This window comes from Orbicella franksi, chromosome 6 (genome assembly GCF_964199315.1).
Source record: "Orbicella franksi chromosome 6, jaOrbFran1.1, whole genome shotgun sequence".
Lineage (NCBI taxonomy): Eukaryota > Metazoa > Cnidaria > Anthozoa > Scleractinia > Merulinidae > Orbicella > Orbicella franksi.
In genome coordinates, this window is record NC_138150.1 from 16,540,463 (window position 1) to 16,565,874 (window position 25,412).

At 37.6% G+C, this 25,412-nt stretch overlaps 1 protein-coding gene across 6 annotated transcripts; it reads right to left on the reverse strand.

The window, feature by feature from the left end:
• Positions 1-232: 232 nt before the first annotated feature.
• On the reverse strand, positions 233-25,381 carry LOC145490983 (uncharacterized). Of its 6 annotated transcripts, XM_081470110.1 has the most exons (16): positions 25,111-25,381; positions 15,381-16,008; positions 14,689-14,771; positions 14,395-14,490; positions 13,783-14,008; positions 11,332-11,460; positions 11,017-11,141; positions 10,165-10,291; positions 9,501-9,638; positions 8,723-8,749; positions 7,781-7,900; positions 7,361-7,443; positions 6,499-6,631; positions 5,688-5,774; positions 3,797-3,848; positions 1,715-1,838 (listed from the first exon to the last, which is right to left on the reverse strand). In XM_081470110.1, the coding sequence occupies exons 1-16, from the start codon at positions 25,209-25,211 to the stop codon at positions 1,831-1,833; spliced, it is 2,163 nt and encodes a 720-aa protein (XP_081326236.1). In that variant the 5' UTR covers positions 25,212-25,381; the 3' UTR covers positions 1,715-1,830. The 6 variants fall into 6 exon arrangements, with proteins under 6 accessions (XP_081326231.1, XP_081326233.1, XP_081326234.1 ...); XM_081470105.1 differs by lacking the exon at positions 3,797-3,848 and having other exon boundaries at positions 233-1,838; XM_081470107.1 differs by lacking the exons at positions 3,797-3,848; positions 25,111-25,381 and adding an exon at positions 23,695-24,399 and having other exon boundaries at positions 233-1,838.
• Positions 25,382-25,412: the final 31 nt, after the last annotated feature.

The window sequence follows — 25,412 nt, forward strand, 5'->3', positions numbered from 1 at the left end:
CGTTAGAAAACGCTTTTTTGGTGGGGGAGGGAAAGGGGGGGAGGGGGAAGGCTAGTCTACATGCTAACCGTCAACAGAACTTTACCCTGTGCGCAATGCTTCGAGTCCGCAATTTTGTTTCGCCAAAAGGGAAAGTGAGATTACAGTACCGAACACTCGTCTAGTCACTCGAAAGAGTATGATCATAGGTAGAAACAAAGGTAGAAACGTACTTAAAACAAGCGTACAAGTCAAACAAGTTATTTAATACACCTATTTACAGTAAGGCAACGATAGCAAAACTCTGTTCACTTTGACAGTCGATCGAACTCACTCAACAAAACATACCCTTCACACCTGGGCCAAAAAAATCGTTATACTTGTATGAGTGCTTAATCGTAGAATGGATATGAAATGGGTAACATCAATTTCCTGGAATCGAGTGGAGCTTTTCTCAATTATTTTTCGAGAAACGAGCAAAACGAACTCTGACTTATCATTGCCAACGATTGTTTTGCAGCCAATCATGAGTACAATCGAAACCAATCATGACTTGGCTTACGCACGTTTTCCCGCGCTTTCCTTACGCAAGGTTTCCGCGCTTGGCGCCAGTTACAGGTTTTCACTGCGGTTTCTAATTGACTTATCCTGTTGTCTACGTTTGCTGTGATTGATCAGGTGTAACTAAACTTTGGTTTAAATTACTTTTACAAGTCATATGGAAAACCTCCAACGGATTCTATCTTATTTTTGGTAGTATAAATATATTGACGACATGAATAGTTCCGAGGCAGTAAAAATCGGCCAAGAAACAACCAGCAAAGGTCCAGCCCAGCTAGTGAGAACTAAGAGTATTATTATTGTACATGCTCACTAAGTGAGCTTCTTCTTTAATTGTTTCATTCTATGAGGCAACAAAAGCGCTCATATATTACGTAAACCTTATAATTTCGTCTAAAAATAACTCATGTTATGAAGTCTGTGAGAGGCTTTGAATATTCTGCTGGACCGTTGAAGTCCGGTCGTCAGTAAACCGGTTTTGGTTTTTGAAAACAAGACAACGGAGCCAACAATGGATGGAATATTCAGCGCTCACTCGCCCAAAATAGACCTACACTGCAGCCTCCTGCTTTCCAAGTCACTCAGACTATGGCTGGCCAGATTAATGACCAGCTGTTTGCGCTTTTCATAAAACTATTCGTTCCATGGTAAAAAGGTACAGAGGTAAACACGTCTGGTAATGAAATGTACAAATCTCAGTTCCAGTAATAAATTAACTATTAGGTTATTTTCTCCAGCATTCTTTTCTACTATCCATACCACTATTTTTTGCCCCTCCCTTTATTATTCTGGCCTTTCTTGTTTTTAGCGCCACGTTTCGTCGTCGGCCTCGATTCATCGTCATCATCATCATCGTCGTCGTCGTCGTCATCATCATCATCGTCGTCGTCGTCATCGTCATCATCGTCGTCATCATCGTCATCATCATCGTTGTCATCATCGTCATCGTCATCATCATCATCGTCATCCTCGCTGTCTTCAGTCTTCTTACTGGTCCCTTTACTCTCAGATGGTCGCGAAGGAGCCGAAGTACCCTCTTCAACGCCTTTTTCCCGTTCTTCCTTCTTCTCTAGGAGGCGGTACCATGCTTGTTTGATGGCGTGCATTTTAACCACCTGGTAGATTCCCCACCGGTTGATTTCCAGCAGAGCGAAGCGCATCGTTCCGATTCCCTCCACGTTTTGAGCTTGAGAAACGCTCCAGTGTTTGTACTTGACGAACGCGCGACGATGGCCTTGCACGTAAAACCGGATCACTTTGGTGATATCCTGCTCAACAAGTTCGTGTTGGTCATTCCGCTAAGGAGAAAAAAGGAAAGAGATCGTGAAAACATGCACAACTCTGTAGCTTGACTGCTTCAAATGTTTTCAAGAACCAGTGGTATCCCTTGCTTGTGTCACACAACCTACAAGTTGCGTGACAGCTTCAAAGGACACCAAACAAAATCAGAAAGAAGGAAGGCAGTCTCATTCACGACATTTATTAGGTCGTCAAACAATGCCTCTCGGGAGTGGTGACGACCTAATTAACGGCTGGTAAAGAGACTGGGGGAAACCGGAAAGAGAAGAGTGAAAGAAGAAAAGAAGATGAGGAATTCCTTCCTGATAACGCTTCCTTTCCCTCATCCGTCCCCTCCCTCTTCCTTTTCCTTTCACAAAGATAGCAATTGACAAAGTGAGGAATTAATGTTAAGGGTTAACAAAATTCAACCTTAGGAAAGTAGAGTCAAGCAGTTTAAACTCGTGTTATTGATGAAATAAAGGTTTATGGTAGTGTTGTTCTTTCTCAGTGAGGTACTAATCTAACATTTCATTTCATTTCAATTGCAACTCGACAGTTAAGGTTTACAAGCTCTTATGAGAGTAACACGGGTACAAGACTGAAAATATTATTATATTAAAAATAATTGTTTGGGTTTTTACCAAAAGTTTATTTTAAAAGATTATTTCCTGCAAGGGAAACCATTGTTAGTAAAGAGTTAACGTATTTTTCGATGCTTGAAAGTTAAATCAGAGTCTCCGTAATATCACTGGCTCATACTGTTTACTATTTACGTGTGATATTTAATTTAAATCTAACCGCATGTTCGATATCTGTAACTGAAGCAACGAGTACTTCTACAATTCTGTGTATCATTAACTTATTGGGCACAGAAAACAAAACAAGTTTCGATTCTGTTTCAGGGATCTGGTAAATTTTAGTGTATTTAAACCCTCATAACACTGCTCTAGATGTAAAGATATATTTTTTTAATATCAAGACCTAATGTAAAATAAATACTGCAATAGCAATAACAGATATCACCTCAAGTTAGGACTAAAGAAAAACTGTACCATATTTCATAGAAACATATATACCAGAGTAAGATTTATATGTATTAAAATGCAAGATTTATATTGTCGTCAGATAACAGTCTTATACGTTTTGTTCTTTTTAAATGCCATTACCTTAAGTTTTCAACTTCATCAGGTTATTACGCGGTTTACGACGCAGACATAATTAACCATGCTTTGAACCTTTTATATTGTAGCTACTTGACAATTTAATATTCACATGTTTTAAAAGATCTCGTATTCATTACACTTCACGTTTATAAAAACTTTTGCTTACACCACCACAACTGAAAACCAAAAAATTAAGACATTGTACGTTAGTTAGGCAGATAGGCGATCTAGTTTCTCTTTTACACAACAGTGTCACTGAAATCATGTTATCGTTAACCCCGTATTCAGATGAGGAAAGCAAGGCGACATTTAAAACGAAAATAGTAGCTTAGAAATCATTTCCACCGATCATCTCCACAAACTAATTTATTATGTTCCTAAAGGCTAAGCACTGTTGTGTACTTTACTCAGTTTGCAGCCTAAACAAAAAAAGAAGGCTTGTAGTTGAGATGGGTCATATATTAAGGAGAATATTATCTCTCCCTAGTTAAACTTTTAAGTTGGCTGATCATTGTTAATTAAACTCGCAAAAATTGCTTTAACATCCGCCTAGACTTTTTAACAATCAATGGGTTCTTCGTTTTTCAAGTGTGAACGTTTAGCAAGAGCAGCATTCCGTGTGAACGCTTTTTTACAATTTTTAATTTCTTTTAAAAAATTCATTTTTTAACATCAAATTTTACGACATTTTTCCGTTCAGACGTTTGAGATAATTTAATTGTGTTTAGTATTCGCAGAAATGGCGTCAAAAAGGCAGAAAATTCACAAATCACAACAATAAACAGGTTCAGTTCAGTAAATGAGCGACATACTGGATTTGATCTGGTCTAACTGCTCCTTCAGCTCCGTAATGGAATCACCTCGCTGCAGAGTGTTCAAATGTCAGTTAGTAAACACACAAGCGTTTGCATAACAAGCATTACTGTAGTACTTTCGTCAGGAGAGTCGCAGCTGCGAAAAATAGAAAGAGCTTACTACATGAAGAAGCGAATCTCAGTAGTCTGTCTAAATGCCAAAAAATGTTGCCATCCTACGTCTAAGAGCACTGGCGAATCCAGAACTTGACTATACGGAGTAAAAAGGTGCGGTACCAAGATTAAACGAGTTTCTGCCCTGAAAACATTTCGGTCCATGGGCGCCCAAATCTAGACTAACTGCTAAGAAATTACGCCATTCTACGTTATAGAGCACTGGTGTATAGAACTTGGCCACTCGGAATAAACGTGTGGTACCCGGATTAAACGAGTATCTGCCCCAACAACAAAAAATTCTAAGATCGTACGTTAGTTAGGCAGCTAGGCGAAGTGGCTTCTCTTTTACACAACACATTGTCACTAATACTATGGCCTCACTTTTTCGCCGAAAAGATGATGCCCCGGCCCCTAAGACCCCTCCCCTAATATTGATGTAACTAATTGGCTACGACTCGGCAATATCCTAGGGAGAATACACACAGGTGGTCGCCGGTATCGTATCCAGTGTTACTACAAGACAAATCACGTCAAAGATCCTGCCTAAGAAATGTATTACAACTGTTCCAACGTAACTCTTAAGCAAAATCTACAAAAAAACGACGGAGGAATTGACAAAAAATATGCTATATGTCAAATATCAGTTTTGTCCCTGTCCAATTGTCGTAAAACAGACAAATTATATGATGCTCAAGACCACCCTAACCATTCCAATTTCCACTAGTATCAGTATATGTAGTGAAAATTAAAAAGTCAAAAACAAGTAGATTGAACTAAACCAAACTAAAACTAACCTCCAAGGCTCTTTCTTTCGAAAGTCTATAAGCGCTAATCCAGCATTAAAAGTTGATCGAGCTTGTAATCTCCCTTCAATAAAGGTGTTTTTACCACAACGTTTTGTAGAGTATGACATTAATCAAAGCCAAAACTGAGCCACCATAACTATAAACAGTAAACTTACTGAAATGTAGCAATACTTAAATCAAAATCACGCAAATGTTGGATAAGCTTAATCGTGTTTTTGAACAACCGGGACTAGGTGATTGTTTAATCATGTAATCATATTTAACGGAATACGCATCGCTATCATTCATACGCAGCTATATGGAGCTAGCTATTATCCAATAATATCTCAACCTGCGTCACTTTGGTTTTGCCAAATTTAAGAGTGACTAAGTCGAGGCTGAAACTCGTGCAGCACGTCTTAACCAACCTGAGAGAAGATGCCGTCTTCTAAACCAAACAGAGAGAAGATATACGTTTTCGGCAATAACGCGAAAAGCCTCTAGTTAATTTTACCGCGCACGCCGTTGGTTACCATTCCGTCATGCAAAGCACAAACTCCGTCACAGGATCAAGAAACTCGTACGGAGTTTGGACAGTTGAAATCCAGTCAGTGACTGACTGAGCCTGCGGTGCCCGGTAGAGGTGTTGCTAAATAACATAACAGGTAGGTGTCGACAAGCTGACGTGACCACTTCCTGAGTCCTCGTGGTGTTTGTGATTGGACAACAGAAGTCGGAAAGTCTTCGGCTCTCCGACTACAACCAAATGCCAACAATACTTGTTGGGTCTTGTTGATTTTGCTGAGCAAATACTGTAAGAAAACTTCGGCCAGTGCTTGGCCAGAATACCGGAAAATCCATCTTGTTTGCCAAAATTATTGAAAATGTTCTTTGTGAATAACACACTTTCAAGATCACCCATGCACATAGCGAGTGACTAAACATACCGTTTGGGCCTCTGATTGTATTTTTTGCGTCAAAACTGTTCGTAGTGTTTCCACTGTGTTTTCCAGTTTGGTTACTTGAGAAGAGGTCTGCAATAAAATAACACAAAGCTTGAAGGTCAACAAAAACAAAGTACTATTTCAGTATCTAAAGAATAACTAGATAAAAGAAGATTTGATTTTGTACTCATGGCTCGCCTCTTCAATTCAAACTGGCTCCGATTGCGGGGAAAATTCGGCAAATTGAAAAGTCAAGGACTTAAAAGAATTCAGAGGTAGAGCTTGGCAGTGATGGGGCGTTTTGATAATTTTATGGAGCGTGGAGTGGGGGAGGTTATATCAAATAACAGCTAGTACTGTAGGAGACTATTTAATAACCCATCTCTACAAACTGAGGAACAAATCAGAGATAAGCTACTTTGTAAGCAGATTGACTGTAAACCAAATGACCTCGTGATCACCGACTTTATATGTCAAGAGGCAACGGTTGTTTAGCGCCTTTAACTGTAAGGAGACACGAAGGCACGGTGAGAGGAACATAGCGCGCCACGTGATGGATTGAAACTCGCAAGGCACACGGAAACGTACTAGACCTAGAATTACGTGGCGCAGAAGCATCCAGAAAGACCTGATAGAGACAAACATGAGTTGGTGCAGAGCCAAAAGAGCAGCTCAAGACCGACGAAAGTGGAAGGCAATAGTGGACGACCTATATGCCCCTCATGGGACAAAGAGGACTAGATGATAATGATGATGATGATGATGATGATGATGATGATGATGATGATGATAATGAGACACTGTAATGATGTACCTGCTGCATTTCCTCCTCTAGCTTCTGCAACTTGTTTCGCAGGTCTTCATTGTCTTCCTGCTCGTCTGCCTCTGGTTCTGGTTCTGGTTCAGGTTCTGGTTCAGGTTCCTTCGCAGGTGGAGTGGGTTGTCGTCTGAACAAGAAATATCAAAATAAGAAAATGGAAAACGCTTGTCTTACCTCAAACAAAATGCAATTTTGCCAAGGTTCCACTTACAAAACAGCTGTTTCAAGCAATTGCAAAGAATGATTTTAATGTGTGATTATTGTAATTTACAGCTGATTACAAGCAAGTCGTAATTTTCCCCCTAGATTATTAAGAGAAAGTGAGAAATATGAAATACTCCCTCTAAATTTTACATCTTGATCAAAAGTCTACAAATGTTAGACAAAGGACCCTGACCATTAAAGCTTCAAGCCTGAACTACTTTAAGGAGAATTTTAATTCTCCTGTTTTCCACACATTTCTTTCAGTAATAATTAGGAGAACTTGGTGTTGGTGGTGCATCAAGACCTTAAAAATAGCCACCATTTGGCATGAAAATATGCTCAGGTGTTTGTCTGCAGACATTATCTGTTCCAAGAGCAAAGCTCAAGGAAATTTCGATAATGTCCACGGACAAATATCTAAGCATATTTTTAAAGTCAAATTGGAGCTATTTTGTTTATTATCCTTCACTGTTTTTGCAACACACGACGTTTTGAAAATTGGGGAATATCACTTGGATATTCTCCAGTTTTAGCTGGGACATGTTCAGTCATGTGACACGTTTAGACAAATTACGTGCAAGCGGAAATATTTGATGGATTAAGTATCAATATCGTGAAGGGCAGTATTCATTCATCATTGTTGTCATCTTACTCTGCTTCCTTTCTCTTCTCCGCTTCCTCTTTAGCTTCAAGGTCAGCCTTGAGTGCAGCAAGTTGGTTCTGTAGATGAGTAATCTAGAAAAAGAAAAAAAAAAGACAAGTTGGATCAATGTTAACCTACAGTGTTTTTGTATTGTAAATTAGTTGCAAAAGAATCAATAAAATTGTAGTCTCCTTTACTGTCATGAGTTGAGTTGTCTCTTACTCAACAGAAGCTTTGTGCAAGTGCCCAAATAGTGGGCCTCATGCACAAATGTGTAGAGACATATTCTGGAAACAGTGACCACAAAGGAGAATTGGTGCAAAACAAAAACAAGACCAAGGGAATTTTTGACTTCAGGTCTGTTCAGTGGCACAAAAATATTTTCGGGGCACTGGAAAAAAGTGGCTATTTACTATCACTTCAACACACCTCATCTGGGAGGGGCCTCAACTTGGCTTGGACTTCTCTAAACTGTTGGTCTGTATCCTGACGCCAGTTAGCCACCTGCCCCAAGCTCCTGTCTCTTTCTTCTTGGTCAGATTTTCCATGCTGTAGAGAAATAGTGAATGTGAGAAATTTCTACATAACAAACTCACTTTTGTTCATCTTTCAGTTACAAGTTCGGATATTAATTTGGTGGTGCTTCAGCACTGCTCGTCAGAATTATCCTGTTTTAATAGCATCGAGACTGCAGTCAAACCTCCCATAAACAGACATCCTCGCGACTACAAAACGTGTCTGCTTAAGAGAAGTGACCACTTATGGGAGGTTAAAAATGCAGTGTGTTTGTGCCTGGAACCGTTACTGAGTAGATGTCTGTTGTCAGAGGTTCAACTGTACATGTAGTCTAGAAGCACAGGTATTGTTACTCCTCTTGGACAGGAAGCTTTTCCAGCACAATTTACCTCTCAGTATTGCCATTTAGACCCAGGACTCGGACAGTAAAAAAACGAAAACGTTATTGCCAGAAAACACAGCATCAGTTGAGTGACCGGAGCCTGAACTGTTTATACAGTAGAACAGTTTACCATATTTATCTATTCCTCCAACACAGAGAGGTATTTGATAATATGTCCATGTCACAATTTACTAGTAATGTATCTTAAAGCAATTTTACATATAATTTACAGTGATATTCCTGGTATATGTTAATTTTAGCTATACTTTAAAAATGTGATGTGACTTCAAGACCTGTTATGGTTGTCTTGTACATAATAGTTATAATATAACAATAATCACTAATAATAATATGATAATAATTATAATAATTTATAGTCTGATTATTGAGACTAAATTAATTTTTTCAAGCGGAAGTCAATACTTTATATTAAGTGTGGTTTTAAGGTGATAGATTAGGAGACCACATTTTACCTCTTCCAGAGGAACCATATTCTTGATCTATATATCACATTTAATACAAATAGAAACAAAATTAGTCAAGTCTTTTAACATTAAGGTAAATCTTTATTAAATGGTAATTTCATAAAACAGGAATCTTAACCTGGAATGGATTTAAGGGTAGCTACCTTTTCAATTTAATTACTAAAATGTTTTCAGTTTTAAACGATAGGTTAAGGGTATCATTGAAAAGAACATTAAAAATATATATTGTTCACTTTACTATTCATAACAGAAGAAAAAACATTATTGTCCATTTTATTGCTTATATTGAATGTTATAGAAAATAATTATCAAATTAGTTTCAAAACATTTTATTTATAGCATAATAATATTGTTTACTAGTGAGGATATGCATGTGAAATTGATTGAACAATAAATTTATTAATAACTGTAAAAGCAATAGATTTTATTAATAATTGATTTCATATTTTATTTATTGTTTTATTAATTTATTTATCTATTTATTCACATGTTGTTATTTAATATATTCAATTTGAATGATTAACATTTTGAGTGACATCATTATAACAATTTAATAAACATGTAACATTGTAATTTAAGTGAAAATTTAGTTAATATTCATTGTGAAATGCAATGTGGTGACTCATAAAAAAAGCAAAGGACTGTTACTGTCCAACATTGTCAAGGAAAAACTCACAATCACAGGCAAGCATTCTTTTCTTTTGTCTAAGATTTCCTGTAAACTTACAAAGCCCCTCAGGCAATAACTGAATGTAACAGACTTTACCCTTTCAAGTTTGCTAATGGCTTCTTCCATCTCAGCTATTCTTTTGCTTAGCTTGTTCAATCTTGTATCCATGTCTGCTAATCCTCTGACCCCTGAGTTGTTGTTCTTGTCCATTAATGACATCAGCTCTTCTTTTGCCTGGGCAACAATAAAGAGACTTCACTAAATAGCATAGTAGGCACGTAACACGTGCAGAAGGTATAGCTACAGAGCCCTTTGTATGAGCTGTAGTCCAAAGTGAATTTTAGGTACTGTCAGTATGATTGTACACTAGTTTGATCTGTATATTGCTTTGCTTTCAGTAATGTAGGAAAAAGAAAAAATGCAAATAAAGGTAGTTTGAAATCACTTTGAACCAAAATTATTTTTAAACTACAACATGTATGCCTATGATGAAATACAATAGTAATACTATTATAGTTATAAGTGATTCAAAAAGACTCAGAACTAATTTTTATAAATCATGTTATGGTCAATAAAATCTCACATAGGTCAAAGAACAAGCAACTTCTGGAACTTCAACATCCCTTGCTGGTAACACTGGTCATATTTCAAGAATTTCATCAGGGCTGCCCCAACAATCCTGACATACCCATTATAAAAATTGGTTGATGGAGGCTTTGTGAGAGAAAAACCATCTTGTCCAAGAACACAATTTACAAACCTTAGCCACACTCTCTGACACTTGTGAGTTAATTCCTCCCAAGGCTTGCTGTAATGTGCTGATGGCCATGTTCAGTTTCTCCTGGAGCTGGTTGCATCTAGTGGATAGCTTTTCACTTTGTGACTGTCTGCAAATAGTAAAGAAAGTCACACTACATTAAGCAAAAAGCTGTAATGTATTGCCAGGTAAGTCAGGACACATAACTAAATACTGTTTTCCCTTTTCAAATGTCTTGTTGGATTTGCAAAGAATGGTATCAGTATATGATCAGATAAAGTCTGTGTTCAAGCTTACTGGCCCAGTCTGACTAGAAATTTTCTCCATTTTCCATAGAATGAGGAGACAAGGAGCATTTTTTCTCCCCCCTAGATGGGATTCTAGTTCACTGTAGGGTTGTCCCCCAGCATTTAACTGGTCAGTACGCCCCTTCTATACATCTGGGGAGAGAGAGGCACAGTGAGAGTGAAGTGTTTTGTCACAACACAATGATCCTCCCCAGGGTATGCCTGTATACAATCGTTACTCTCTTATTATTATATTAGTGTAAATTCTCTGTCTGTTCATTTGTGTTTGTAATTATTTCAAGGGAGTTTTCATATAGTGCTAACCTCAACTCCCTTTCAAGGTGCTTATTTATTTTACTTTTGGCGTTGCTAATCATTCATTTTTATCTTGTCACATCTATTCATTATTCTGGATGAACCTTTATTCTCTCAATATTGCATTGTAGGGCTCAGCCGAACCAGTCAATCCAGAATCCAATGGACTAACCATAAGTGAACCAAACCTCTCAATTTAAACATTGCATTCTTTTATAATGTCAAACACACACTACAGGTGTGATTTATATACCTTGATGTGATTTCAGCATGTAGCACCTGTTCAATTGCCTTTCTTCCTTCTTCCATCTGCCTCTCTAATAATGATATGGATTCGTTAAGACGTACAAGACTCTGGTCAGTCCTTGCCTGTGCCACCTGAATAAACAGTTGAATTGTTTAATAACTAATAAGGAAATCTGTAAGCTGGAGAACTTCCTTGAGACATACATTAGCCACACAGACTAATTAAATACAGTAAGTGACCCAAGGTCTGGTCCTCAGAAAGAATAAGGGAGAAAACAAATTGACAATTATAATGAAGAATTAAGATCTGCTCATTTGATACCTTTTCAGACTGTCTGACACCCTTGGACTCTTCATCAATATAAGCTTTGAGTGACTGCCAGCGTCTCTCCATTTCCTCTCGTTGTGATTTCTCAAATGCCAGTCTAGCGGCTTGTTCTTCTCGTAATTTCTTTTTTTAGTGAAAGAAAATATAAGCATTGAGAATTTCCCATCTTATATTGATGAATTCATTCTTCCCTAGTTTCTGCTATCTTTCTCCCTTAATTCTTTTTTTACCTTCCTTCATTCCTTCACCCCTTCCTTTTTCCCTCCCTTGCTCTCCAGCTTTCATGTTTTATGTAGGTCTCAAGTAAAACAAAGGGCATGACACATGACTAGCAGTCACACATCACTTACAAATTTATTTCACTAGGGCAGAGAAAGGCTTACTTGCATTCTTTTTTTTTACTACTCTCCTTGAACAGGTGTGATGGGCCCCCTAACACATGTATTGTTTTATTCCAATGTTCAAGGGAATCTTTGTGGCATCAGCAGGTTTAAAGTGCCACTGAAATGAAATTTTAGTACTCTCTTTTATTATCCCTATTTGTAGTTTCAAACGTGCTTAAAATAATGGTGAACTTTATTTCTGTCAAATCCTAATGGAAAGTGCTTTTTTTAGCTGCTGAAATCGACTTTTTGGAGCAAAACTGTGTCTGGGCTCTGGAACCGAGTTTAAGGACCTTGTGACGTCACTGGTTGTATTCACACAAGAAGCGCTATAGATTCTCTCTTGTTTTCACCTGATTTATTCAAGTTTATTCTTCATATTGTCGATACCTGCTAGTTTTCTACCTTGTAATTTCTGTCCAGTCTTGACAGGAAATACATATCATGAACGTTGGAAGGCGCCAAAGAGTGTAGATTCACCAAAATAAATGCTACAGATTAGAACAGCTCAGTTACTTTTCGAACATCTTGAGTACTCGATGGGAGATTTCGAAGACAAGTGTGGCAACTTTTATATCACGTCCTAAAGCCTAAACACGATATTTTGTTGTCTGTTTTCAGCCTGGTTCTGAAATTTGGATTCTCACGTTTATCTAAGGTCTATTACACAAGGTTCGAATATATCCTCAGCAACTTTACTGCAGTAAAAGCCATAAGCGCATCAGCCATCCGCACAGTCACGAAGTTATTAAGGGTCCACAAGCTTTGAGTCGAGTACTTCTTTGCACACAGAGGGCATCTTTTTATGATGCTAATAAGTGAGAGTTCTTGTGGTAGACAAAATGTATCTTTGAAAATTGTGATCCGCAGCAGGGTTTGCTTTATCACCGCATACGTATCAGTGTAAACAAAGCGGGAATTTCGCTTCTCTTTTACACATATCTCCCAATTGCAATATTTCACAGTCGATGGATTACGTTGAGTTCTTTAGCACATACTTATGTCTATGATCTTTATTTAATAGTATCCAAATTCAAAGCAATTTGTTAAAATGTCACTAGTTTACACTCCTTTCGAAGGTTTATTAAACAGAATATGAACTAATTTACATATATCACCTTTTGCCACCGACATTGTCACGCTTTCTCTCATTTCTTTAAAACATACCTGTAGGGTAATGGCAGCTTAGTTTACCTTTATACTTTAAATTTGCTCCCTCATATAAAAAAAGAGGGTTTCTTAAATTGTTGCTATTTTGATAACTTGTAGGATGTAGCAGATACAACTGGACTAAAGGTCACTGTAGCACAATCTCGTCCGCAGTGAAACTCACAAAGCGTCTCGTTTCCTCGAAGTGAAGCGACTCGAAACTCAAAGCAATGTTGCTGCGATTCGTGCGGCAGCAGTCCAGATAATATTTTCAAAAGCCGCTTTCTCCTGTTTTCATGTCTTTTTTACTTTATGAGTGTAGATATTGTTTAATTGAGTGGTGGCCATTTCACCAAGAGTTCCGATCATTTTGCAATCTAAGAACTCCAACTCCTTTGCTTGCTTACATAAAATATCCTGCAAATATCCAATTAAATAGACTGAAAAGCCCCAGGATCGACTCTCCACCTCTTAATGTGTAAGGCTACTGTTAATTATCTGCTTTACAGCTCTGAGATGTCCTTAAGATGTTTTTTGGGGGGCTTCGAACAGTATTCTCTTCTCCCATAATCACTCTAAATTTTCAGCGCGGCATGAGAGTAATACAGCCAGTGATGTCACTAGGCTGTTTTGGCCGTGCCAAGATGGCCGCCAATTTTGGGTTTAACCAGCCAACTTCGAACGGCTGAAAAAGCAGTTTTTGCTTACCGTATGCGAAAAAAAAGTCTGCAGTGTTTCCAAGTAAGGTTGAAACTTTATTACTAAGCAAAAATCTCACATACGAAAATTTCGTTTCAGTGGCACTTTAACAAGTACCCAGTAAAGGTGGTTCTTCACTTTTTCTTTCAAACATTTCAAACTGAAGTACCTGCTTTCTTCCCATAGGTATTGGACAAAAGAATGTTTTACTTACCTTTTCTAACAAGACAAACTTTGCCTGAGCATCTTCTCTGAGGCGTATCTCTTTCTGTAACATCTTTTTGCTTTGCTCTTCTGAAAGTTCTGCTAGTTTACTAGCAATCATAGTTCTCTCATTTTCAAGGAGGTCTTCTTTCTCCTTAGAATTCATGGAGTGTGCATATAATTCTTGTTCTCTCTGGTGGTTACTTTCTTGTACCATTGCTTTTAGCTGTTCTAGACTAAAATAAAAATGAAATTCATTTATAATATCACTGAGTAATTATAGCACATCCCTGACTTTTCAGTCCCTGATGAAGAAGGTACCCTGTATAGTGGAATCTGCCTCACCATAATGATTTGACTTAGTACTATCCTTGCTAATAAAGGCCCCAATCAGAACGTGCTTTACTTAATAAGCGCCCCTATAATTTCTAATAAGTATCCCTATCAGTAGCATAATGCTACGATAGACATAATTTAACGTTATGTTGTTAATGATATAACTACCCTGTGAGAAACGTCATATTTTTGTGGCTCATGTTGATGATTGTACTACCAATGCCCCACTGGAAAATTGATTCCAAAAAAAATTGACAAGTTATGAAAAGCTTCTCCCTTTACCCACCTGAGCTGGTTCTGCTGGTTAGCAGTTCTTCTTTCATGTTCTTCAGCTTCTATTCGCCTCCTGAGTTCTCCTGTAACCTCTTTCATATCAGCTAACCTGCACAATGGAATCATCAAATTATGAATATGTTTTATTCAAGATATGTTATTTAACAAGAGGCTCAATTAATAAAGAACAGTTAACAGAGAAAACTGCTGGCACTGGTGAACAGTCTGTTAGCTGATGGCCAACTGTCGTGATGCTCACACAGACTTCAAATATGATTTCTTTGTATTTCTAAATTTTGAACTCTACCTGGCTTCCATAATATTCTTGAACTGAAGTGTATTTGCTTCATTTGTGCTTTGATCATCACGGTGTTTCACTAATGACGACATCTGAAAAAGGGAGTACAGTTAAAAAAGATACAATATTTCACTATTTACAGTCAAACTAGTCAAGCATTCTGCATTCTGTTTCCTCAAAGACCTTTATGACACTTTTTGATAATTTGTTATAATATCAACCTATAAGCTAGTCCTACCAATAAACTACATTTGGTATGAGATCAAGATTTCATTTTGTTCTTTGCTACTTTCTAGAAAAAACAAAACCATTCAAGTTCTGGGCTCGATTACCAGCTGCTGTTCTGGAAAGGAGCCCACACTATCTCTGAGCATTTTTGGGTATATTTCAGGCTCCATTGAGCCAACCACTCTGATCTGGGTATCATTGGAAAGATCTTTTCCTCCTGCAGAAGTTCAGTATAGATGATGCCAATTTTGGTCAAAGGTGATGATGTCAGAAGTGGAACAGAGGCCAAGGGTTGCCATGGCTGGTTATGGGCGGCACGGGAGTCAATGGTTAATACAACCACCCGCTCGGCTAATAAAACCCCAGTGATATTTCATGGCCCAGTGGTCATCATATTAATGAGTCCACAGACTGCAAAAGGCTTCTTACTGAATCTATTTCAATCTACAAAAGAGTAATACTGCTGTACTTACAGCAGTGTTTGTATCACCCTCAATCTTTTTTATTCTTTGTCTGATTTCTTGAACCAATGTACCAAACTGAACAGTCTGCACCTCATGTTTACTCTTCATTGTTCTCACATCATCTGTCAGAGCCCTCATATTTTTCTGCAGTTGTTCTTGGCTTTCTCTCATGTCCTCGATGTCATCCTTCACTCGTTCAACATGCACATGAATCTGTTCTCTTCGACTCAGCAACTGCTGTTGGTTGCCCATTAGAGCTTGCTCCACTTGCTTTGTGTGATTGACAAGGGTTCCAACGGTGTTGTGTTCTGACTCGATTTTTTCTTCAGCACGTGCCATTCTCATCATCATTTGTGTGTACAAATTATTGGCAGCACGAATCTTTTCAGATAGTATAAGTCTCTCTTCTCTCTCCTCTCTTAAAGTGTCTTCATTGCGACGTATACTCCCTTTCAGTTCCCCTTGTAATCGGACAAGTTCTTCTAATAATGCTTTGTTCGACTGTTCACTCACATTCACACGTCCCTCAAGTTGTCGCAGGCGTGGTCCTTCGTGAGCTGGACTGTTTCGCCGGACTGCCTTCTCCGTGGAATCTGTTATAGCTGGTAAGGAATGACTATGTGGACCTCCAGTTGCCCTGTAAAAACACATTGATAAAAGGTTTGGTCTCAACATGTGATTTCTTTATAGGTGCGAGACTAAACTAGTCCTTCTTGTCCCGCAGAAAACACCAAATACCTGTAAGTATAAAACTTTTTTATGTATGGTGTCTCATAGTTTGTCCCATTCATGGATATTCAGTAGGCAAAAGCAGTGAAGGTCTAACAAAAAATGGTAACACAATCAAACACTTCTTAAGTTCCATTGTTTCTACATACTTTAGTCAAATATCGACTCTATTTGATTTTGTCATGGAGGAGATGTAAGAATACAGTCAAGTGTCATTGTTAGTGTATACATGGTTATACTAGAAAACAATTAATGATTTCTAGGTATCAATTTGTCTCTGAGAATATATACTGCACAAAACTCATTCCATGGTACATCATAATGCACATTTTAATCAACATGACCCATAACATATCGCCTGTGACATAAAATAAACAATTTGAATAAAACAGAAGCACTCAACAATGCTTGCATCCAAACTGAATGACCAATCAAGGTTTGATACAGTTTTATTGCCTAGTAACATCACATGAATCTATTTCTCAAGGCTTTGCTTCAGTTCACCTCATGTCTTTCAGGTCGTCATATATCGTAATGATAATTTCTATCTCCTGATTGAAAGGTAAAATAAAATGTGAGACTTGGCAAGAAGGTGAGACTATCTTTTTTTTGCAAGCCTGAGATATTTTGAATTTTTAAATTATGAGACCAAGATTTCAAAGTATTTTAAATGTGAGTGCCAGACATTGAGACTCTCAAACATTCAGACATCATTTATAAACTAAGACAAACAAACAAATTAGGACCTCCAGACTTTCTTTAGCAAAATATAGAGACTCTGAGACAGCTTTGCAAAAAAATTCCAAATCGGAGATGTACATAACTGCTTAAAAAACAAGACTGTGAGACCTGTGAAATTGAGAAAAATTTTGCAAGAACCAAGGTTTTTGAGGGACCATTTGCCACCCCTAAAGTAGGTCGTAACGTGGATTATTTGCTCCATTGAGGGACTCCTTTCCGCCATGCTTGGCTTGCACGAGGAAACAACATTTGCAAATTTTTTGTACATGTGGGGATGAGAGTGGGACTAAAGTTCAGTTGAAAAGTCCAGGACTCCAACAAGGTTTATCGCATCAGGAAATTAAAAAGCAAACAACAAAAGATGTATGTATTTTAAAAACTGAAAGATAAAATTTCTTTTGACAATGCCCCAGCCCCAGACTGACCTGTTATGGCAAATACCTTACCCTGAGGAAGGAAAAGTTATCAAATCGATAAACACCTGCGAGGGGTGAAGGGACTTAGATGATGGGGTCAATTTACATTTACTTTGAGGTAGAATATAAAATTTAAATACTTGCCAGAAGTAGGTCAGAAAAGACTCAGGGATATATTAAGCTTGTAGATTTTCACCAAAAAGGGGGCTTCAGTTTTAATTAAGTTTAAGCTTACATTTAAAAGTTTTCACCGTAAGCGTTAATCGGATACATAAATAGAACTTTATAAGACTTATAAAATTAAATTTAACCAGTACCTCTTAGCAAGAGCACAAGTTAAAAACCCAGGTTATATAATTACATAGCTAAAAAGTAACGTAAATTAACTTTATTTTCCGTTGAAGCTGGCCGTAAAAATGAAAACCATTAAAAGCTTTCTAATGAAAGTGACTTTCAATTGCAAATTAACTTACAAGCACAAGCTTAAGCTCAATTTGATACTACCAAACTCGATCGGTGCGTTTATGTGTGAAATTTCGAGTAAATAACTCCAAGAAAATAAAAGATACCTCATATCCATCGTAACTCTGTGGTTAAATGACTTTTCGTGACTCTTTGTAAGGCATAACTGTAACATTTACGGTGTAAAGTGGCCTAAAAGCCCTTCAGTATGATGACACGACCAACCCGCAGCCATGTTTGTTTGCAATAAAACGCCTTTTCTGATTGGCTCCTATCGTCGGTTGCCGTCGATACCATGATTTGTTTGGCGGTAAAAAATCTTGAACTAACTTGAACTCTAAAACACTTAGTAAAATATAGCGTTTTACTAACCCGTTTATTCAAAGAATTTAAAGATCACGATCGTCCATTCGTAGTTTATAATTTTATCACATGTGTGCCTCTTTGCAACTTTCCTTTTCGTAAACAGATGGTTGCACCTGCCAGCAGAGTTGAATTTCACATAATTTATTCATGTCCGACATAATTAGTAGTTCAAAATTCATGATGGTTTGTACGAATAACAAGATCTTTTGAGATATTCGTAAAACAATGCCACGTGGAGTAAATTTCCTACAGCGTCAGAACAAATTTTTTTGGTCTCTTGGTTTGGCCAACCCCAAACCTACGTTAGGGGTGGGGGAAGGGGGGAAGGTAGTGGGGGGGTGGAGGGCGAGGCAACTTGAGTCTAACCCAAAGTTATTAGCCAAATTTGAAATTTGAAATAGCTTATGAGCTGCATGATCTAGCACTTAAAAGTTAGAGGCATACGTTCCATGAACGAGCCGAACAGATTTCGGCGAGGATTCATGGGAGTATTAAAGGCTGTTTGAGGATAATCTAGACGTCTTCTTGAAGTGACTTTTTTTAATATTTCTCCACCTTCAGCAAATAATTTTCTCGCCACAAACTCGCGGTATTTTTATCAAGACAAAAAATATGTTTCCGAACGTTTTTTTTTTTTTCTACAGTGGAAGCCCGCCTTGCAGTCACCTCGTTATTACGGCCCCTTTTTTTCTGTCCCGGCGAAATGCCCACACATTTTCTTATAAGAAAGCCCAACCGGCTACCCCGTTAATACAGAAACGGCCACATTCTGAAATCCCAACCTGTATAAACGTTTATAATTTTACCCCGTTAGTGCGGCCACTCAAGCCAATGAATGAGTTGCCAGTAATCGGATACCTGTGTTTGCGCGAAGAACTCTGGGATCGTCAGGGGGCAAACATTGCTAGTCGCTGGAAGGAAATGTATGGCGAAAAGTTGTTTCGAGGTATAAGGAAACGATTTTTGAGACAGATCAACGCTTTTTCGCCGTCGTTTTTATCGCGAATGTATTTGGGCAATGTTGATATGTGGAATATGTAAGTTTTTGTTTGAATAACCGTGAAATATATGAGAACATCTACCGACAAACTCCGTTGCTTGCGTAAGGTTTATTGTGAAATTTACATCGCGTAATCGTCTGAAAATATTACAAAATTAATTAGGTATAAATCGAGAGGAAATAACCCAGTAAAGCCTTTTAAGTTGTGTACAGGCTACTTTTGGCTTATTTGAAAGCTCAGTCATTCAAATAATACTGGAAATAAGCCCGGTGGCGATCATTGTACTGTCTGGGGTTGATTTAATGACAAACGAGTCCGCGCGACTCATGCTGTGCGGCTACTGCCTTGCTCAAAGCCTTTGTTTTGCTTTTACAAGCACGTATTTCAGTGATTTTCCTTTTCTATAACAGATCAAGGGTGGCTCCTTGAATATATCTCTGAGTATTCGTATTTAAAAGTCATTTGTGCGTGATTATGCTTTCCAAAGTATGGTATTGACGGTTGAGTAAAATTGCCCGACACGAAAGGTAATAGTTCTTCTGCAATTTTCGATTTCTGTTTTAGAGCTTCTTTTCTGTCTTTATATTTAACTTCTCGGAGGGTCTTTTCTACCATTTGCTCCGGGTAGCCTCTCGAGATCAGGCGTGTATTGAAATTTTCAATATTCTCTTCAATGTATTTCACAATAAACCTCGCGCAAACAAAAGGGAGTTTATCGGTAAATTTTATCACTTGTTTCAAACAAAAACTTACATTTTTCATGTACCAACATTGCCAAAATCCATTTGCGATAAAACAATGGCGAAAAAGCGTTGATCTCTCCCCTAAACCATGTTTTTTGGCGTCGAAACAACATTTCCCCATACATTTTCTTCTAGCGACTTGCAGTGTTTGCCCCCTGACGATCCCAGAGTTCTTTGCGCAAACACGGGTATCCGATTACTGGAAACTCATTCATTATGTTCATCTTTTCCCTGTTAATATTGTACGTATCTACCTTCATTCCGATGTTTGTTAAAAAAAACAGTTGTTTAGAAGTGCAATTTTGATGATATATATTCGTTAATGTCACTCAGTTTAGACCAGTCGAGAGATTTGACCCTACCTCGTTAATAGGGCCGTGACCCCGTTAATACGGTCAAATTTTAGTCATGGCCCGTTAGTGACCGTAGTAACGGGCTTTCACTGCACTAAAATTGTACTGAACTCTTTTATAAACTCCCAAGACTAACGAAAAGACATACGTGGATCGAGCTTTTTCTGTCTGTGCCCCGAAACTGTGGAAAAGCCTTCCTCAAATACGGTTACTTCTTTTTAAGTCAAACTTAAAAGAACTTATCTTTTCAAAAACATCTTTGATGGCGGTTTATATTAGTCAGTAGTTAGTTTTTGATTCCATTTTACATATTCTTTTTACCTTCTTGTTAGTGTTTTTTGTTTTCCTCGTGTAATTAGTTTATTTAATCTAGGTTGATCTTTGTAATCTAAGATTGAGGCGCTGTATAACTGAGTATAAGTCTGCTATTTTTTTTTGTTATTACTGATGAATAATAATAAAGTGCTATCCACGACATAGCCATACGGTGGCTCCTCGTTTGTGAAGCCCTAAATGTGTGAAATCTTCCTTCGATTTTTGAAATAAGATCTTCAGTGAACTCTTATGAAGTTTAAACGAAACATAACCAGCCAGAAATTTAAAAAAAGGTACGTCGGTTGAAAACACTTCTACTGGTAAATATTCAGCCTATGAATTCAGTGTAAGGGTAGATTGTATCAACTGAATCGCTGTCACAGTAGGAGCTGAAGCTTCAAGCCCTTTGTCGGCGAAACATTGTAAATACATCCCTCGGCGTACAATTAGCTTTAACAGTATTTTGTTTTTGGCCTCTCAGTAGATTAACACTCATTTTCCCCTACTCAGTGTCATTTTCTAGTTTTCTTTTCTATCAAACATCTTTATTGGCATTTTCATTTAATCATTGCTTTCCTTTCTCGAGCGTTTGCTGGACGTAAGCTTTGTTTCAATTGCAAAAAATCCAATCAGAAGTTGAAAAGTGGCATTCTGCGTACACTACAGCTGGATTTAGAGGAAACCGCGAAACTAAGCCTTTTCCAGCCCTGAATTTATAAAATAGTATATCAAAAAAAGTTTTCGTCTCAGTCAAGGTTCCTGCTCTTTGTGCTCTAACGTTAAAGTCCCTCAAAAAGCCCTTCTTAAATGTTTGACTTGATCACCTTCTCTTCTTTTGAGCCTAGTCCGTTATTTCGAATATCCAGAAAAAATTGAACATTTCTGCGATGCGTTTAGAGACTTATATTAATTAATTAATAGTTTGTGGTAAAATATATACCAGTTGATTGGCATGCACTATGTAGTCTTTTGGTTATCATGTGAAGAATAGTATTGCAGAAGACTCGACTTTCATTTTGTATGTCTTGCATAGATTCTCGATAATAGCTTTGTTTTGTGTACAGTACAATACTTCTTAACGGAACTCTTGCGTCGGACTGAACTCTTAAGGCAGCGCTGTGCTATGGAGACAACTTTATTTAGACACGGTAAAAAACATCAGGAATATTACAACGAGGAGCGGCCAATTCCAAATCTTTGTTTGAGTATGACAGCGGAATCCTCTAGTTTCAGAAGAATAGTTGGAACGCTCTCAGTTTATATGACTAAAAGCCCACGTTTATATCCTTCTTTTAAAATAAGGTATTAAAATCATGCGCCCCTGTGAAATCGATTCAAGTTCCCATCCGGCAACCATTCACCAACTCCGTACCGCTGTGTAACGGAACATTGATGATTCTTATAAATTCTATTTCGGGCAGAATGCATTATATGTCACTCAGAGATGTTCATATGTTCGTTGAGGATTCGTAACTGCTTCCCTGCGGTAGTTGTACCTGGAAATTATCCAGGATAATATTCGTTCAGGAATTTTAGTTGTAATTTATGGAATTTTTGAGACAATTTCGTCAACAAACAGTTCGTTCAGTTTTGGAGCATTCATTGTGAAAGCTTGCACTTACCTCAGTCCAACACTGCAACCAGTTTATGACAGTAAATATATAATTTTCTAATTACAACAATTGAAAACGCCGTTAATCCTCTACAAGGAAAATATGTTTTGTTTCCGTCAGGATGAGGCAGCCTGCGATATATCGTTGCTTCTCTCTAAACATTTTGTGGCTTGAATTCAACTACCTGCCTAATAGCCGATCAGCCATTGTTACTAACAATATCTCTCTGTCATCGACACTCAACGGAATAATTTGTTTTTCGTTTAAAAAAATAATCGAAAAGATTTTCAAAAGAGTTCTAAATTCTCGCTTCTAAGGTACTCTAAAAGCAGCTGAAAGAATAAACTGGGTCTTTTCCTCACAAAGAAAATGTGAAGAAGTCTATCTGGTGAAATGGAATTTTTCTCTATACATCTAAAGCGAACGTGATTTCTACTTGCCTTTAGCTACAACGTAAAGCAACGTATATCTACATTCAATTATTACACTGAATATCATATGGTCGTCAGCTTTCACGGTCCTTTCAATGTCTTCAGTCAATCACTGTAGCGTTGCATTGTTCTGTCGCTTCAATTCTATGCAGAGGTCTTCCGTAATTGGTCAACAGGCTAACGGCTAACCTAATATTTGAGATCAGAAGGACGCTCTTCAACTTTGCTGGGATCTTCTTCCGCTTTTGGCTTTGAAAATTATATTCCGATGACTCCATTTATCAACAAATAGATTGCATTTCTTCAATTCGTCAAGCTTTCATCAAAACTTCTTCCATTTAGAAATATTATTATACCCATGCCATTAGTGAGATACAAGGCAGTGTCTACAAAATTTAAAAACTTACTCATTAAAGTTGCAGTCAAGGAAGCCATCATCCGTGTCTTTAATGAAGACTTTCTGACATTGTCTGAGACAGTTTACGTCTAAGATTTAATAGGTAGAGTGTTTTTGCTAAAAAAAATCCAATTCTTTTGGCGTGTTTTATCACCTCTTTGATTCGCTTCAAGGTTCTGTTGCTCCGTTGAAGATCAAGCTATTTCGGGAATAATGAAATCAGCTACAATCGAAAATTTGATACGTGCGGTATTTTTTTCAACGATGTTTTTCCAAGTTTTCTTTGGAGAGGAATTAGAAAAACGTTTACTATGAAACATCTGAAATCGGTGTGTGGTGAATTTTAATCCGATTTGACAAAATTCACGCAAATTATACAGCAGAAAGTTAGGAAATCTATTTTAAGGATTAAACTTCGATAAAAATAATGTTTTCTCATCTCAATTTATCAAGAAGGGATATTTTTCATTTCACCTAAGTCAACATTACCAATTTAATTTTATGGGTTTCCTTTACTTACATTCAATGAAAGATATTATGCAGTTAAAATCCTTCCCCGCCAAATTGAATAATATCTTAATTCGAGATCATTCCGGCCTTAGGCCGCTGAAGGCCAGCAAAAACTGAAACTGTTCATAAGTTCCTGTTTCTTTTACTGATGCAGACTTCGTTCGCGGTAAACAAAGAAAGAATAAAACAGAAGAAGTGCGCGCGAACGGTATTAGTACCTACACAAAAAGCCACATAAACAAATACCTTTTCCGTGCATAAGAAATCGACGTTGAAGTCGACTGAACGGGTCCTTTGTTCCAAGGAGGATTTGCCATGCCACGGGAGCTTCATGCGGTTTTAGTCTTCATCAGTGCAAAAAACACACTTGAGAGTAGCCCACTTTGGTCTAAGATGAGACACGAGTGAATTACTTCTTGTCAAAACTGACCCTTTCACGAAGACTGCTAAATGACAAGAGTAAATTATTACGATGCGTCTTTTGGCTATGTAAATGTGCAGGTGCCAGCGTTTGGCATCTCCATGGCAACCGCGACGCTTTTTGATCGATAAGTAAACTCGACCGAAATTTGAATTAGATAAAAGAACGATGTGAAAATATATTGATAGCTTGCTGTGTGAACGGAGACAAAACTTGCAATGCAATATCGAGTTGAGATATCTTGGCGCATGAAATAAAAAGCTTTTTTTACTCTCTGTTTGCTCGACTTGATCGACGCAAAACAGATCACGTTAAATCTTCTCCCGTTTCACGTTGTTTTCATGAACAATATTTCAGTATGCAAACTTGGTGAAGTCTGTACTATTAAAGATCTCTAAATACTGAAGAAAAACCTATTTCGTACCCTCTTTAATTTGCAATGATGTTTTGATACTATCAGCACTACTCTAACGGAAGTGTGATGAAGCACATTCCCCTAATTTACGTAAACTGACACAAATCTTAGATCTAGAAGGACTAAACATACTTAAAAGTTCTTGGAGAGTTTGAGAGTATATAAAGTCAATCCGGCCAGCGTCCGAAGAGAACCAAATTTCGTGCTAAAAAGAACAAAACATCAGGTATTGTTGCACACCTTCAGTGTAAAATTACATGTCAGTTGTCAGTTGCGGTCTGGCGGAGGATTGTATTAAAAAAACTTTCTATTGTTGAGTTTTACCAATGCATATCATCATAAATTAACTCATTACTTATTTATGAATTCCGTTTACGTACCTTTCAAAGAAATAGTATATTTCCTTAAAAAATAACATAACTACCATGGAATTTCTTTGACTTATGAAATTAAAATGTTGCAAATTCTGTATATTCTGGATTTTAAGTTGTTTTTTTTTTTCAGTTTTACTTCCAAGCTTCTTCGCCTGACATGTCAAATCGTGTTCGAAAACAACCCTTCTCGGTTATATGCATCTTAATTTGGATATTAAGGGAGTTCTTCGTTAAAAGCTTTCCTAACAAATTAATTGAGTGAAAGAATCTTAATAAAATCGTCGCGGATCCTTTTAAATTTTTCACTTTTCAGCTAAGGTCGTACTTCACTTACAACGCTGAAAACAGCCTACAGGACCGTCAGATCAGCGCTTGTAAAGCAGTAATTTTAACGCACAATCAGGAAACATAAAGACTAATATGATTTGCTGACGTATACTGTGGAGGCTAACCTTTTTGCTTCCGTACCACTGCTGTCTAAAACTTCCGAGTTGTCAGTTTTTCCGGCCTGCCTTTTCTTCGCATTAGCCAGCTTTCTCTTAGCTTCGGCCATGGCACATGTTAATTAACACTTCGCGATTTTTGTTTTTGTTTCACTGCTACTTTTTGCCTTTCTGGAGACTTGCTTGCTCAAAAACAATTCATTATTATTTAATGTGGCTATTGTTCGTGACGTGGTAGTGTTAATGGAATGCCACTTCTAATTTAACACTGTGTTTTTTCTTCCGCTCCTCGCCTACGGCTATCTTTATAT

Bases quoted from the DNA above. Each gene is read 5' to 3' on its own strand.
- LOC145490983 (XM_081470105.1), bottom strand. From the start codon at position 25,211: ATGGCCGAAGCTAAGAGAAAGCTGGCTAATGCGAAGAAAAGGCAGGCC. The intron at 11,461-13,782 runs GTAAGTAAAACA...CACTAAAAAAAG, and splicing joins AGTTTGTCTTGTTAGAAAAG to AAATTACGAGAAGAACAAGC. The intron at 11,142-11,331 runs GTATCAAATGAG...CTGTTTATTCAG, and splicing joins GTGTCAGACAGTCTGAAAAG to GTGGCACAGGCAAGGACTGA.